At 45.2% G+C, this 15,631-nt stretch overlaps 1 protein-coding gene across 7 annotated transcripts in view; it reads left to right on the top strand.

Annotated features, from left to right (window-relative positions):
- The window catches only part of RFX1 (regulatory factor X1), a 529,043-nt gene that overhangs the window by 476,849 nt on the left and 36,563 nt on the right, over positions 1 to 15,631 (top strand). For all 7 annotated transcript variants that reach the window (XM_078685660.1, XM_078685656.1, XM_078685642.1 and 4 more), the window contains one exon: positions 14,864 to 15,017. In XM_078685660.1, coding sequence (XP_078541786.1) covers positions 14,864 to 15,017 — 154 coding nt within the window. The remainder of the gene's footprint in view (positions 1 to 14,863; positions 15,018 to 15,631) is intronic.

The raw sequence follows: 15,631 nt of genomic DNA, 5'->3' as shown, positions 1-15,631 counted from the left end.
AAGGCTCCCCTGGTACTCATAAACCAGTTCAGCCTGGCTCAGGCCAGGTGCACCACAGGAGGCGGCGACAGCTTTGTGAGAGACAGCCACAGTCCAATCGGGGGCAAACGACAACTCCTCCCACTACTCTGAATGTAGCCAGGTCTATTAAACCCAGGAAAGGCAGAATAGACCTCCACCCCCCCCCCCCCCCTCTTGTGTCCATCAAGTGTGAATGCACATCCCCTGCTCCTGTCACTCTGAACCCAGACGGGGAATACATACACAGGCAGAGGCTCACAGGATGATTAGACAAATAAAAAATACCCACTTTCTAAAAGTGGTATTTTCAAATACACAATACAAAAATCATCTTTGCTAAAAGATGTATTTTTAAATCCTAAGTTCAGGCATACTAAACTCCATTGTTCTTTCATTATTAGGACATGCAAAAATACACCACTACGTGTCTTACCTTTTAAATACACTGCACCCTGCCCATGGGACTACCTTGGGTTTACCTTAGGAGTGACGTAACTATAAGAAAAGGGAAGGGCCTGGCAAGTGGGTGCTCCTGCTGGGTCGACATGGCAGTGAAAAACTGCATGCAGACACTGCAGTGGCAGGTCTGAGACACCTTTGAAAAGCTACTTGTGTGGGTGGCATAACCAGTGCTGCAGCCCCACTAGTAGCATTTGATTTACAGGCCCTTGGCGCACATGGTTCACTGTACTAGGGACTTAGTAGTAAATCAAATAAGCCAATTATGGAAACACCAATCCATAAACACAATTTACATAGAGAGCACTGAATATCAGTGGTAAAATGCCCAGAGTCCTAAAACCAAATGGATCAAAAACAGGAGGCCAAAAGGCAAAAAGCCTGGAGGTAAACCAGCTGAAAAAGCCAAGTCTAACAGCTATGCAGCAATTTTAAATGTATTTATTTATTTATTTATTGAAAGATAAGACGTAGACGCTGACCAGTAGTGTGGTGCAATACCAAGAAAATTCTCTAAACTGTGGAGGGTTTGTAGGGGACATGAAGAAAATGCTATCCATCTTTTGTTAGATGCTAAGAAGGTATTTGACTGTCAGTAGCCCTACAAGAAGGCCAGACTTTCATTATTTGACGTAGAGCCTTACTTCACGACGGGGGCCTTGGTGAGCTACCAGAGGTTAAAGCAAATGTGATAATATCGTTGCCATTGTAATCTATAGAGGAACATGGCAGGGATGTCCCCTGTCACCCCTTTTGTGTGCCTGATGATGGAGGCCCTTGCTGCACTTGCCTGCAGAAATAAAAACAATCCTCTTGGTATGGACGACTTTAACAATGGTTTTGGATGATGTTATGGTATTGCTGTCAGATCCATTGTAGTCATTATCAGCCCTGATCTCTGGTTTCAAGATAAACAGCCAAGTCTAAAGCCCTGGCATAGCACACCCCCATGAACAATGTGAGACTCTTCAGCAAGTCTTCCCCTTTAAATGGGTGCCAAAAGCAGTGACGTGTCTGGGCAGATCCATAATGTCATTCACCGCTCTGGTTATTGCACTTCCTCGCCCCCGGCAGAGGTACACTCTAACCTTCATTACATAGAACAGGCAGAGCTTCTTGGAGTTGGCATGATTGGCAATAATGGAGATGACAATCCTCCAAACGTTTCTGTACCTATTGCAAACCCTAGCACCTCTAATCTCTCCCAATTAGACTTTCAGTTGTTGATTAACTATTGTGTATGGGCGGGGAAGTATTCACGAATGACAATTAAACTTTATATCTACCTACAGAAAGTGGTAGTTTGGCGCTGCCGAATTTGACATTCTACTCTCAGATGGCACAGCTGCACTACTTGTTTGTTTCTGGGGTTTTTCTTAACCAAATTCTATGTTCCTTTGTGAATCATGCTTATCTTGTGGCACGTACAGGAACTACAAAAGAAACAATGGGATTGTGGGATCAGGTGGCTGTTTATAAGGGCTTCCCCATTTACCCGTCCCCATTTATACACATTGCGCCTACCCAGACCTCATTCCAGGCTCTGGAGTCTGTATAGAGGCATAGGACAAACATGTCTTACATCAACCCTTTTGAAGATCCGAAAAAAGAGTTTGGTTTGACAGAGCAAGAGAGGTTCCGATTTGTCCGAGACCTCACAGACTTTAAAAAAGGGATGTTAAACGGAAACCATGATAGGTATTTCATATCTTCCATTTATAAGCAGCTAATTTCTAGCCAGCAGGGAAATAAGGCATCAGGCAAGGTGATGACAGAGCAGGGGAAACATATCACTAATGAAAACTGACATTTTATTTATCAAATGACCCACACAATCATTTACAACACTAAGAGGAGTAAGCCTGTATGCAAAACTAGTGATGTAGTGTTGTTTTGGTATCAAACCCTGTCTAAAATGCATGATCCTGATAGGAGCAAGCCTAGGAATTGCTAGAGAGGGTGGTGTGTAAAGGGCATTTTTTGAGCTGATTGTCTTCTGGGAGGATGTGTTAACAGTTATAAAGATGTTCCGGATTGCAGACCCAAGAGATCCATGAGTGATAATGTGGAATCTGTCGCACCTTGTGGAGAAGTGTGGCTCACTGGTTAGAGCAATGTATGAAAGTGGGTGCTGCACTCTATATGATCAATTTTAGTAAGTTTGTACGGTATGTGTGCCGTGTTAGACTAGTGCCTGCCCACTGACGTAATATTTGTATATGGCCTGGCGCCAAGAGGCCACCAGGACTCTAACACGCACTACTAGAAATGAAATGTTTCGTTGATCAAGATACCAATCAATTTTATCCAATAAGGTTCATCAAAAAATTCATCACATTACAGTCATTGTAAAGAAATACACTTTGTAGATTATCAATTCCACATTACATTTGGATTGCAAAAGTAAAACTTTATACATCAAGTAGATAAATTTGTGCGGCCTCTTCCACAGTGTATACCTTGGTATTTGCTCTATTGTCTGTAATTCCAGCGATCGAATCGAACGACATCTTTTCGTGGTGCAAGCTCCCGTGTTGCAGTGAAAGATATAACAATGTATGAAAGTGGGTGCTGCACTCTATATGATCAATTTTAGTAAGTTTGTACGGTATGTGTGCCGTGTTAGACTAGTGCCTGCCCACTGACGTAATATTTGTATATGGCCTGGCGCCAAGAGTCCACCAGGACTTTAACACGCACTACTAGAAATGAAATGTTTCGTTGATCAAGATACCAATCAATTTTATCCAATAAGGTTCATCAAAAAATTCATCACATTACAGTCATTGTAAAGAAATACACTTTGTAGATTATCAATTCCACATTACATTTGGATTGCAGAAGTAAAACTTTATACATCAAGTAGATAAATTTGTGCGGCCTCTTCCACAGTGTTAGAGCGGCAGACTCTGAAGCAGAGATCAGGCCCGGGACCAGGGTTCAAGTCCCGACGCGGCAGGGTCTTGGGCTCAATGTCCGCGGACTCGATAATTCTCGCATCAGCGCCTACTCTAATCATGGGTCCCACGCTGCAACTTTGGGCAATAGCTTGCTTAATCTCCACAACGGCCCCTGCAACACTGGGATGCCTGGCTTCACCTTGGGGGTGCCCAGGAGAGGCATCTCACAGGGAGAGCCAGGAAGGATTCCACAGCGTTATACAGTGCCGGTACGCCCCGTTGGGGCAGCTGTGCACTTTACAAAATACACCACTACATTTACTACAAAGATCGCTGAGGTCCCAGAAAGTGGTGATAACCCTGGGAGCTGCACTGCAGACAATACTAGTGCTGCAAGGTACAAATAATGTTCCCACAAGGCATGAGTAGATATTTAGAATATGAGAATTTCTAGCTATGGAAAAGATAGTGCTCTGGCTCCACAACCCAGATAGAGCCTTTGACACAGAGTGGGCCCTATTTCTGACCTACTGGGTGAGGGACTTTGGAGAACCAACGTTCCCAAAATATCTCAGAATACTGTATATGAATCGACCTGTGATCACCCAGATTTAAAGAGGTACTTGATATATGAATTGTGGGGGTATTCTTTTGTTCTATTCACATGACTTATCAGTTTAGTGGTTTGACATCTTGCTACCTACTTTACAGCAGAAGTGTTCCAGAAATTCAGTAGATCCCAAATCCATCACACTAAAACAGGGACCCCATTGAATTTAAACAATTAGTTCATGGTGTGAAAGGCCCTTCAAAAAAGTCTTGGTCTCCTTTGACGAGCATTACTAGTTGGAGGGTTCGGTTACATTGTGAACAGTCACTGGGGAGAGACTCTATAGGGACTTACCTGCTCTCAAGTCTCTGTAAGGAGGACATTGCACTAGGTAGTGCATTCACCAACAACAGTGTCCATTAGAGGGTACAAAAGTTCAAAAGCATTGCATTTCTGGGTTGGCTGATCACTGTTCTCCAGTTGATGATACAAAATGGGCTTAAGGCTTCCACATGATCAACCAGTAAGAAAAAAATAATTTATGGGCCCCCAATATTAACCTCCTGTGTAATGCTGTTGCCTCTGGTGCGCCAATTCTCGGAACGTGGCGGGGTGCAGAAATTGTAACCATTTTTAAAAAGGGTGATCGCCAGGATCCAGCGCATTGCAGGCCGATTAGTTTTTTCGATGTTCTACAAAAGGTTTATGCTCGCCAAATTTTAAACAAATTGAGTATCTAGAACCAGAAAAATAGCATTTTAACCAAGTATCAAGCAGGTTTTAGAGAAAAAATTAGTACAGTTGATCCGGTCTTTAGGTTTCTTTGTATAATTTGGAAGTATATTGCAATTAGGAAAACGCACTTGTGCATCGCCTTTGTAGATCTCAGGGCAGCTTTTGATCTCGTGCCCAGAAATCTCCTGTGGAAATCACTAATGAATTTGGGCGTTCCCGGGGAAATCCTCGTGCAGATCATTAGACTGCACAAAGGTAATTTCGCCCGAGTTATATGGGGCCTAACGGCAAACTCACAGATCCCATACAAATAAATAGGGGCGTAAGGCAAGGGTGCGTGCTGGCCCCGACGCTGTCTTCGCTATATGTGAATGACATTCCGGACTTCCTCTTGGGCTGCGAACATGATTCTCCCAAGTTGGGGGGGGGGGGGGGGGGGTACCAGCACCGGCACTTTTATTTGCCGACGATACGATTTTAATATCCCAAACCCTAAAAGGTTTGCAAAATTTACTTAATACCTTTGAAATATACTGTGAACAAAAGGGCCTGGAAATCAACTCTACTGAAACAAAACATATGGCAGTAGAGCCTCACAAACTTTTTAGAAAAAATCTAACTGTAAAAAATGAGAGGATAGAACTTGTGCCAAATTTTAACTACTTGGGTATTACTCTAGATACTAAGCTGAACTGGAGACCACAGCTGGACAAAAGCAAAACAATTTTAATCCAAAACTCAGTCCCAATAATGAGAAAACATAAGAATAGCCAATCCAAAGCAGTCTCTCCTGCTTTGGAACTATACAAGTACAGGGCACAATCGGCTTGTCTCTACGGGGCTGAGTTATGGGGCTACACAACAAAGAATGCCTTTATGGTTCAAGAGAATACTTTTTTTTAGAAAGCTACTAAGTATTCCTAAGTGCGCCCCTTTATTACCTGTAATAATGGATCTAAATATACATCGTACTGATGAGCAGGCTGCCTTGCGGCCATTATTGTTTTGGGTCCGCCTGTTAGCTACAGACGAGCTTGTACATTATAGGGAAGGCCTAAAGGACATTTTAAGAATCAGAAACAGTGCAAGGTTGCCATGGTTAAAGCACATTCAGGACTGGTTTTATAAACTGGGCCTAAAACACTTTTGGGAGGATCCTGAAGTTTTGACTATAGGATCAAAAGAATTGTTGAAACAAACTTACTGGACGTTTGTCCAAGACTCTCGGTCCCATAACTCTAAACTGGACACCCTATCTGCAAGGTACCTAAATATGAAGCCAAGTAGCAAATTTAAGTCTTTCATGGATGAAATAGAACCACAACTTGCTAAATCTCTTAATCTTAAATTTCGCTACGGTATCTTAGTGATCAATGCAAATACTGTTAAGTGGAAGCGTAGCATAGAAAATGCAAATAACGGTAGTTGTGATATCTGCCAAACAGGCGCCAAAGAAAATGAAGTACACGTTTTATTCTTCTGCCCTGCCTACATACGTCCTAGGAGAACATGGATTAAACCCATCTGTCGATTGTTGGGCATCAGATCTTGTAAAGAGGCAGAAAGAATACATCAAACAGATACTGCACAAACAATTGCGTTTAGTGTGAGCAGATACCTCTTTTGTGTAGACTTAATAAGAAAGAGAAGGGGACTAAAGCTGTGATTGTCTCCTAAAATAAGTACTAATTAGGTAGTAAACGCAGAGCCAGATATTATTATTTTTATTTGAGGGGTATGGAACCTTTCATCTGTTTCTGATAGTTATTACATGTATTTTATAGGAAATAATTGCTTTGCAATTAGCGCTTTGTAGTATTATTAGCACTTTGAATTTGTTGCAAAAAGCTATTGCTGAATTTATTAGAAAAAGGTACTGGGAGGGCTTTCTTTTACCTTTTATAAAAATTACAAATTAATATTTATTGTTTTAAATTTTAGTAAAATTGCTATTAGGACATCGATTGCTATTTATAACTGTATATATTCCTGGCATCACATGCCTTGATGTATTGATGTATTGCTGTATGAATGTTTTATATAGTATGTAATTTTTTATGGTTTCTAAAACCGAAATAAAGATATATTGAATTGAAAAAAAAATTTTAGTTATAAGATTAGGGTCCAGTCTCGCCTTCTAACGCCTATGTCACTATGTAATCCCAAGAATGGTTCTGCTCTCAAAACGGTTGCAGTGGAACATAATCTTGAATTTTGAGGTGAAGAGGAAAAACCTCCGGGTCTGAGTGGTGTCGATAGTCCTCCCTGATGTTACTGGCCAGGTTGGAACTAGTCCAGACTCACCGAAGCTTCACTCAAGCTTAGCTTCTTTGCAGCTCCTAGAGCACATTTTATTGCTTGAGGGGCAAGTATTTATCCGCTTCTGGGCCTCTGATAAGAAGCCTGAGACAATCAAAGTACCAGCTTTCTTTGAGATTCAAAGTCTTCCCTAAATCAAAGGATTTGCTCTTGCTTCTAAATCCTGTTCCTTACTGTGCTTTCGAGGTAGGCAGAGGTGAGCTTGGTCAGAACTTGTCACAATGTTCTGTTGATTCAAGCCAGATGCTATGAGCCATAGTGCAGATGCAGATCAAACAGCCGTTCCCCTCACGGCAATGGAAAGACCAAGGTAGGATGATTCACGGAGGGTAATGCAGCCGTTCCCCTCACGGCAATGGAAAGACCAAGGTAGGATGATTCACGGAGGGTAATGCAGCCGTTCCCCTCACGGCATGAATAAAGGAGTTTTTCGCGGATGGGGCAGGCTGAATATGAAGATCTCTGGCGCCCTGTGATGACGTCCGCCGCTCACAGGCCGCTGGGAGATGTAGTCACCAGCTGGCCGTTCCCCTCATGGCTGAAACCAGGGGCAGAGCAGTGCAGATGCAGATCAAACAGCCGTTCCCCTCACGGCAATGGAAAGACCAAGGTAGGATGATTCACGGAGGGTAATGCAGCAGTTCCCCTCACGGCATGAATAAAGGAGTTTTCGCGCGTCCCGCGCTGCGGATTGGGCAGGCTGAATATGAAGATCTCGGGCGCCCTGTGATGACGTCCTCCGCTCGTGCCGCTCACAGGCCGCTGGGAGATGTAGTCACCAGCTGGCCGTTCCCCTCACGGCTGAAACCAGGGGCAGAGCAGTGCAGATGCAGATCAAACAGCCGTTCCCCTCACGGCAATGGAAAGAGCAAGGTAGGATGATTCACAGAGAGTAATGCAGCCGTTACCCTCATGGCATGAATAAAGGAGTTTTTCGTGCGTCCCTGTTCTAGCCAGTTATCGTTGAGATCAAAGTCTTCGTTAGGTAAATCCCACAAGAAAAAGAACAAGAAGTCAAAGTGCTCTCTGACTTCACTGTGCTAGTCCAAGTCATCAGACGTGGTGTGAGAACAACGCCACAAATCTGGACCCGCTCCCACACTTCCACTGCGAAGCCTGAGTCTGGTCCACTCTATTCAAAACATGAAACCTCTGACACCATAAAAACCAACATTCTTTTCTACCAGGTTGATTTTTTATTTATCCCTGGTGTGCAGTTAAATGCATATCAAACATATTTTTAAGTTTTCACCAAGACAAGATGTCCCTGTGTAGGACGTACTAGAACCAGACTCAATTACTCTAAATGGTGTACAATGTATATACAAAAATCAAAAAAATCAAAACATATAAAGCAAAATTACATTCGACATCAATCTAGAAACTTTTCAAAAGGGATAACTCTACAATTTACACAAAACAAATATCTGTACAATTTATATACATTAAAACTGTGCAAAAAAACTTAAACTCGAATAATCCTACTTCCCTTTTAGATAGTGGTACGGAGACTTATCTCATTAAGATCCTCACAGTACGCTAAACCTTTAATGAGCCAATGAGAGTTAGCCTCGAGTTTTGAACCCAGATCTGAGCAGTACCAAGTGGGCTCTAAGCTACAAAGAGTTCTCAGCGTGAATTTGTCCTGGGCTCTTTAGGCTCTTCTCTCAGGGAAAAGTAACCAACGCGTTTCGACCTTCTGCTTGGCGTTTCTTTGACCTGAGGTCTTCATCAGGGTGGATGGTTAGCAAGGAGGACTGGAAGTATCGGTTTCCTTCTTCATGTAGCGTGGAACATCTTGACTCTATGGGCGGATACTGATTTGTAGACTTAGCGGCTGGTGAAAGGATGTATACGCCATCTCATTGGGGAAAAAAAGACCGTGCTTGGTCTAATTAGTTTATGGCAGGCTTCCCGAACGGCGGGCGTGTGGGGCTCCGGAAGGCGATATCCTTCTTGTGCCCGTGTACGCTGCGGGACAGGGGTAATCAGTCTCTCTCGGGCGTACCGACCTCAGTCTCGCTCTATTACTGCCCCAGTCTGGTCCACTCGGCACCTCCCAGAATTTCCCAGATCAGGTGCTACCTCGCCCAATATAAGAAATTCTATGTGGCTATATACCTCATCTTTGGGCACGCCTACCCTCTGGAGCCCCTTCAGGCCCCATTGGCTCGGAAGGTGCCCCAACTGGATTCGCACCTGCAGGTTCGCCCTCAGTGCCAGTTGGGCCCTTTGGATCTGTTACCAGATCCGGACTAGCTGCGAGTGTTAATCCGCAACCTTCTTTGAAGGAGGCGCAGTTCCTGGCCCTGCCCACTCCATTGTAATTCAGAACTTCGATATGGAGCCGGACCGGGGTCGTCAGACATCAACTCCTGCGCTAATCGGACCATGACCTGCCTGATCAGAGACAGTGTATTCATTTTTTGACAGGCCTTGGGAGGAATATGCTTGGGACGGATCTAAGTATCCATATGGCTACCCTGGCCCCCTTGAATTGCCATTGGCTGAGGATTACTGGTATGAGGAACTGGCTAATGCCAGTGGTTTGGACACCTCACCAGATACTGGCCCGGTCTCTGCTCCTAGAGTAGCTCCGGAGGAAGGGGCTTCTTTTGTTATAGTGGTGCGGTGCGTGGCGGAGGTCCTGTACCTTACGCTGTCCTCGGTGGTGGTCAAGACCAGTGTCTTGACAGATGTGCTTCATCCCTGGGTATCCTCCATGGAACCCTTCAATGATGTCCTGCTTGGGGTCTGAGCCAATCCCTGCACAGGCGCTCCAGTGCAGAAGATGATCAAGCTTTCCTCACCCAGCGCCCCACCCCTGAGAGCATGGTCGTGTAGGCCTCACCTTCCAAGGTTAAATTAGGGGTGTTCCCTACCACTCCACCAGATAGGGAACCTAAGAAAGAGGCTGGACACTCGGTAAGAAGATTTTCTGTTCCTCCAGCCTTGCACTGTGATCCGTGAACAGCACATGCCTCTTGGGCCGGTTCACCCACACAGTGTAGGACTTGACCATGTAAGTGCTGTCCATGGTATTGGAGGAGGCCTGACCTATCCTGACCCAGTGTATTGCAGATGACAGGGATACAGCAAAGTTCACAATGTGCTGCAAACCGGACACAACAGACACAGACTCATTGTGTAGAGCGATTGCTTCTTCCGGAGCCACACCTGGCTGAGATAAACTGGCTTCTCGTGGGATGTTCAGGCATCCCTTACTTATGGACATGCATTTGATGGCACTCGCCTGTTCGGTAATACTGCAGATTCAGTGCTTGAGCGCTTGATCCTTTATCTGATACAATACACCTTACTTGTTTACACACCCCGCTTACCTCTCTCTCAAATGTGAAATAATGTAAAACCTTGTATGCTACTTGGAGTTTCTTTGTTTTGTATACACCTCCTGTGTGTTAGAGAATATACTGATAATTGATAAGTATATGGGGCAGTCTGGATGTCGACTGGCTAGGAGCTTTTGATTGGCTTAACCCCTTGTATGCTTGTGACGGAACCGTTCCGTCACAAGCCTCGGGTGAGCTGTGCTTGTGACGGAACGGTTCCGTCATGGCCCGCTCGCCGCGCCTGCGCGGCGCAAATTCCGCGCCTGCGCTGAGCGTTCTATTAGGCGGTCGGGGCGTGACGGAATCGTTCCGTCATAAGTACAGCTCACCCGAGGCTCGTGACGGAGCGGTTCCGTCGCGAGCACGGGAGCGCCGTGCGGCTGCCCCGCCCCCTTAGCACTGCGGTGGAATAGCCGCCTCAGTGAAGGGGTTAAAGTATTTGATGAAGAGAATGGCTAACACATTCTTACTGTAAGAACTCTGAACACATTTGACTGGACTGAAAGGAGTGTGGGAAAGAACTTTTATAAAAAGTGCTCCAAAGACAGCACGGCGACTGCCAGTCATTGGGACTTTTCATGGCCCCATGCCAGCCTCATTGTGCCTTCTGTAGTTACTGTAGGGGCTACCAGCCATGTCCATTTCCACCCAGCCCCATGGCGTACAAACTCCCCCACCCCCCAAAAGTCCTTTTGTGGCAATGGAAGCGGCTCCCACCAGCGTTGTGGGGCTCCAAACCATAGAGCTGCCTAGCAGCTGCAGCCTCCAAACCTCTTTAACATGCCCTTGCAACGCCACAAGCAACTGATTGGTGGCAGGATCTAGCACCACCTGCCCTGCTGGCAGTCTATAACCTCAGACAATTGGGTGCTCCAGATTGTTCAGCAGGGTTACCCTCTTCTGTTCACAGAAACCCCACCACCCATACCACTGTCCTCAGATCGGCTGATGGAGGATCATCTCTCCCTGTTGCAACAGTAAGTATAGGCCCTTTTGGCCAAAGGGGCCACTGAGAGGGTACTGACATCAGAAGTAGGTTGTGATGGTTATTCCCACTACTTTCTGGTGCCGAAAAAGGACAGCGGCCTCTGCCCCATTCTAGATCTCTACCCTTTCAACCACTTTCTGAAGTAAGAGAAATTAAAAATGCTCACGTTAGCTCAGGTCCTGTCTGTCATAGATCCCAGAGACTGTACTTTTAGAACTCATATTTCCATATACCTGTCCTGCCAGTCTACAGATGTCACCTGCGGTTCATAATAGTCTACAAGCACTTTCCGTTCGCTGCGCTCACCTTTGGCCCTACCAGCAATCTTTGAGCTGAGCGTTCACGAAAGTGGTCTCAGCCCATACCTTCCCGTACCTCGACGACTGGCAGTTGAAGGCGGGCTTGCCCCAGGCAGTCATCATCCACCTCTAGACTATGGCAAATACTTCATTTGCTAGGGTTCACTATTAAAATAGTTCAGTTTCATCTGAGCTGTTCTGGACACACATCAATTCCATGCCTACCCTCTGGAGCAGTGCGTCGAGGATATTCAGGCTATGATATTGATGTTTAAGCCTCTGTCATGGATTTCAGTGAAACTGTCTCCGATGCTGCTGGGTCTCCTGGTCTCCTGCGTTCTGCTGGTAAAGCATTCCCTCTGACATATGCAGGCTTTTCAGTGGGACCTAAAGTCCAAATGAGCACAGCATCAGGTGAGTTGCGCCAACCTGGTCCAGATATCGGAGGAAACGGCAAAAGACCTGCAGTAGGGGATAAGGAATCGTGATTGGATCAGCAGCAGATCCCTCTCCCTTCCCCATCCAGATCTCACAGTAGTGACAGATGCATCACTTCTGGGTTGGGACGGCCATCTGTGAGAGGTGTATATCAAAGGACTCTGGTCTCCAGCATAAACATAAACATGCTGGAGCTCTGAGCGATCCGACTGGCATTGAAAGCCTTTCTACCCGCCATCAAGGGATGGCTGGCTCAGATATTCATAGACCACACCACTGTGATGTGATACTGCAATAAAACAGGGCATGTGAGGTTGTGGATCTGGTGCCAGGAGGCTCCGCACCTCTGGACAAGACCAGAACGTCAGGACATTTTTCTTGTCGTGCGACACCTGGTGGGGTCTCTGAACGCAAAGGTGGATGAACTCAGCTGTCAATACCTCGCAGATTACGAATAGAGTCTACATTTGGAGGTGGTGCAAGGTATCTTCACCAATGGGGAGAACCTTGGTTACATCTATTTGCCACTACCTTTTTGTCATTAGTCCGGCAAGGACTTGCTCTGGGCACAGTTAAGGGATATCTTTCAGCCATCTCAGTTTTTTAGCGGTTGCTGGACCACCCCTCCCTAGTCAAGTCACCTTTTGTGACACGTTTTCTATAAGGTCTTCAACATCTGTTTCCCTGCAAACATTTATTATGTCTCAGTGGGACCTTAATTTGGTGTTAACTTTTTTGTTGTGTTCTCCCTTTGAACTCATGCATAATTGCCCCCTAAGATGTCTCGCAATATCAGCTAGGAGGGTCAGCGAGCTGCAGGCGCTTTCTATTAACCTTCTGTACAGCCAACTTCTTCCCAGACAGCTGAACCTGTGCCTCCTTTTTGCCGAAGGTGGTGACACCTTTCCATGTCGGCTGAAGCCTCTTACTGCCTACCTTCTTTGCTCCCCCTCTACCCTCCTAGAAGGAGGAGAGACTTCACAGCTTGTGCCAGAAAAGAGCGTTGTCATTCTACATTGATCGCACCAACAAACATCTGGTGAATGATCAGTTCTTTGTTGGTTTCACTGTAGCGAAAAGGGGAAAACAGTGCAGACATGGACCATCTCCAGATGGATGCTACTCTGCATTACGATCTGCTACATATTGGCCAAAAGCAACCCCCTGAGGGCTTGTGGGCTCATTCTGCCATAGCCAAAGCTGCAATGACTGCATTCGCTCGCAGAGTCCCTGTCCTGGATATCTGTCTGGCTGTAGGCACTTAGTTGCTGCACAATGATAAATCATCCTTCTGACATGACTGTGCTTATGGCATGGAAAAAGTCACGTAGAGAAACAGATGTTGATGCGCCTTTATAGAGACCACACACGTCACATCATCCGGTGTGGACAATGCCATTGCAGAGCCGATCTGCGCCACCTACCGGCATGCTCAAGATTTTCCGGATCCAGTCTGGGGAATATTTTAAGTTAAGGAATCTGCGGCTAGAGACTTTACCAGATAAGGCTTTACCAAAGGTAAGTAGCTTGTTCAAACTGTCCACTACTTTCAACTATGACAGTCTGCAGGGAAAGCATCATCCTGTGCAGCCCATATCTTTTACCCCATATGGATACGAGCCACCCTGCATGCATGGCATGCCACACATATGAAAAAGCAGGAACCCCAATTAAGGAAAACTGCTATGGTATGGAGTCGAGAACAGTAGAAAACCACCTGCTTTGCTGGTGCAGATAATAAACGACCAGTACACCAGAAACTAGAACTAGCTGCCACAAATTACCAATCACCTCAGTGCTTGTTCTTAGGGGACAGCAACAATCCTCAACTGTGTGTTGTAGAGGGAGAGGGAACACTCTGGGTGCACTCTTTCAGCAGTGCCTTAGCTCTAGTGTCAATCAGCTCTTGTTAACAGGGGGACGACCTTCATTTTTGACACCCAGATTGGCATGTTCACTGGAGAAGAACAAATATTAGAAACACGCATACAGGACAGGGAAGTACAGCTTTTCCAAGCCAGGCACTTTTGCTCCAACACTGATTTTATTTGGTCATACAAAGGTGTAGTTTCTTAACAGGTACTTGCTGGATATGTTGTTATTGCAGTAGAGCAGTTTCTCAACACTGGCTTATTGCATTTGCTTAGTCTTAGAATGTTGCCAGATCTTGACACCTATTTGTTTGGTGCACTTGGTCTTGCAGAGGTGCCAGTTTTTCACTGCAGATTGTTTGGTTTGCTTGGTTCTGCAATGTTGATGTTCTTAACACTGTTTTGATGGGTATGGTAGGTCTTTCGAATGTGCGATTCTGTGGGCTGTTTTTTGACTTAGTTCACCTTGTAAAAGTATGAATTTTTAAAATCCTTTTGTTTGGGTCTCTTGGTCTCGCACCTTTGCTTTTTCATCTTACCCAATTGTTAGGTTCACTTCATCATGTTTATTTGTTTGGCTGGTCTGGAATTGCGACGTCGTTGCTTTGCTGAATTTTTATTGTCTTGCACTTTCGCAGCTCATTGATACCTTGTATTTGTGACTGCCTGATCTAAAAATGGTGTAGGTTTGTATACTGCTGTGTTGAAGTAGTTTGGTCTTGTTACGTGTTTATTCCCGACTCTGGTTTGTTTTGTCTGTCTGATTGCTTTGGGTCTTTTGAATCCAATTAATTTAGCTTGATGCACTGTCTGGGATGGCTAAACGTACTTGTTATTTTACACTGCATGTTTGGGTCACCTCGCCTTGTCCCTTTTAAGAATGGTGGCATGTAATTCCACCACTGTGATAAACTTTTTTGTCACTTCTTACAGTTCCATGGTAATTCGTGATTTGACTCTACGAAGTGCAGCAAGCTTTGGATCGTTCCATCTCATCCGACTTCTCTATGATGAGTACATGTACTACCTCATTGAACACCGTGTGGCCCAGGCTAAAGGGGAAACACCAATCGCTGTCATGGGAGAGGTAGGTGAATACTGTAGATAAGGCATTATTGTGCTTATTTAAGAGGGAGGACCACTGAGGGGTGGGACACTTTTTAATGACATGCATTGAATATGCTGGTGAGAGTGAGAAATTGGGTTACTAGTTGCAAAGGATGCAAGCCTTTCACAAGTAATAAGTCCACAATTATCTTTTTACTGAGACCCAAGTACCCCATTGTAGTACATCAACTTTCTAATGGTAGCGAAGCAGAGTAGTCGAAGGCCTGCTCAGGGGAGGTGCTTTGGGCTAGTAACCATAGCTCCTGGGTACTCAACTGCATTACTGAATAAATCAATGTCTAGTCAGTGTTTTTTCTTTTAGGATTAATTCTACTGTATTGATTAGTGGCAAAGAACAGACAGAATGATAGATGAACAAGCACACAGCTCTGTCGCCTACAACCTGTGTGATTTGCTAATTTGAGTAGATCAGTGCCGTGCGCATGGTGGGGGCTCGTGTAGTAGTGTAAGATTTTTGGGTCATGTGAGCTTGTTGGGGCCCGAGACTCTTGATATGTGTCCAATTTGTTCTCTATAGATAAAGGTAGTTTTTCCATGCTCAGCAAGTGCCACTTCAGTGTAGCCATGTGGTGT

This window comes from Lissotriton helveticus, chromosome 1_1 (genome assembly GCF_964261635.1).
Source record: "Lissotriton helveticus chromosome 1_1, aLisHel1.1, whole genome shotgun sequence".
NCBI lineage: Eukaryota > Metazoa > Chordata > Amphibia > Caudata > Salamandridae > Lissotriton > Lissotriton helveticus.
The sequence above is the reverse complement of the archived record's forward strand: the minus strand, read 5'-3'. Positions and strand labels throughout refer to the sequence as shown.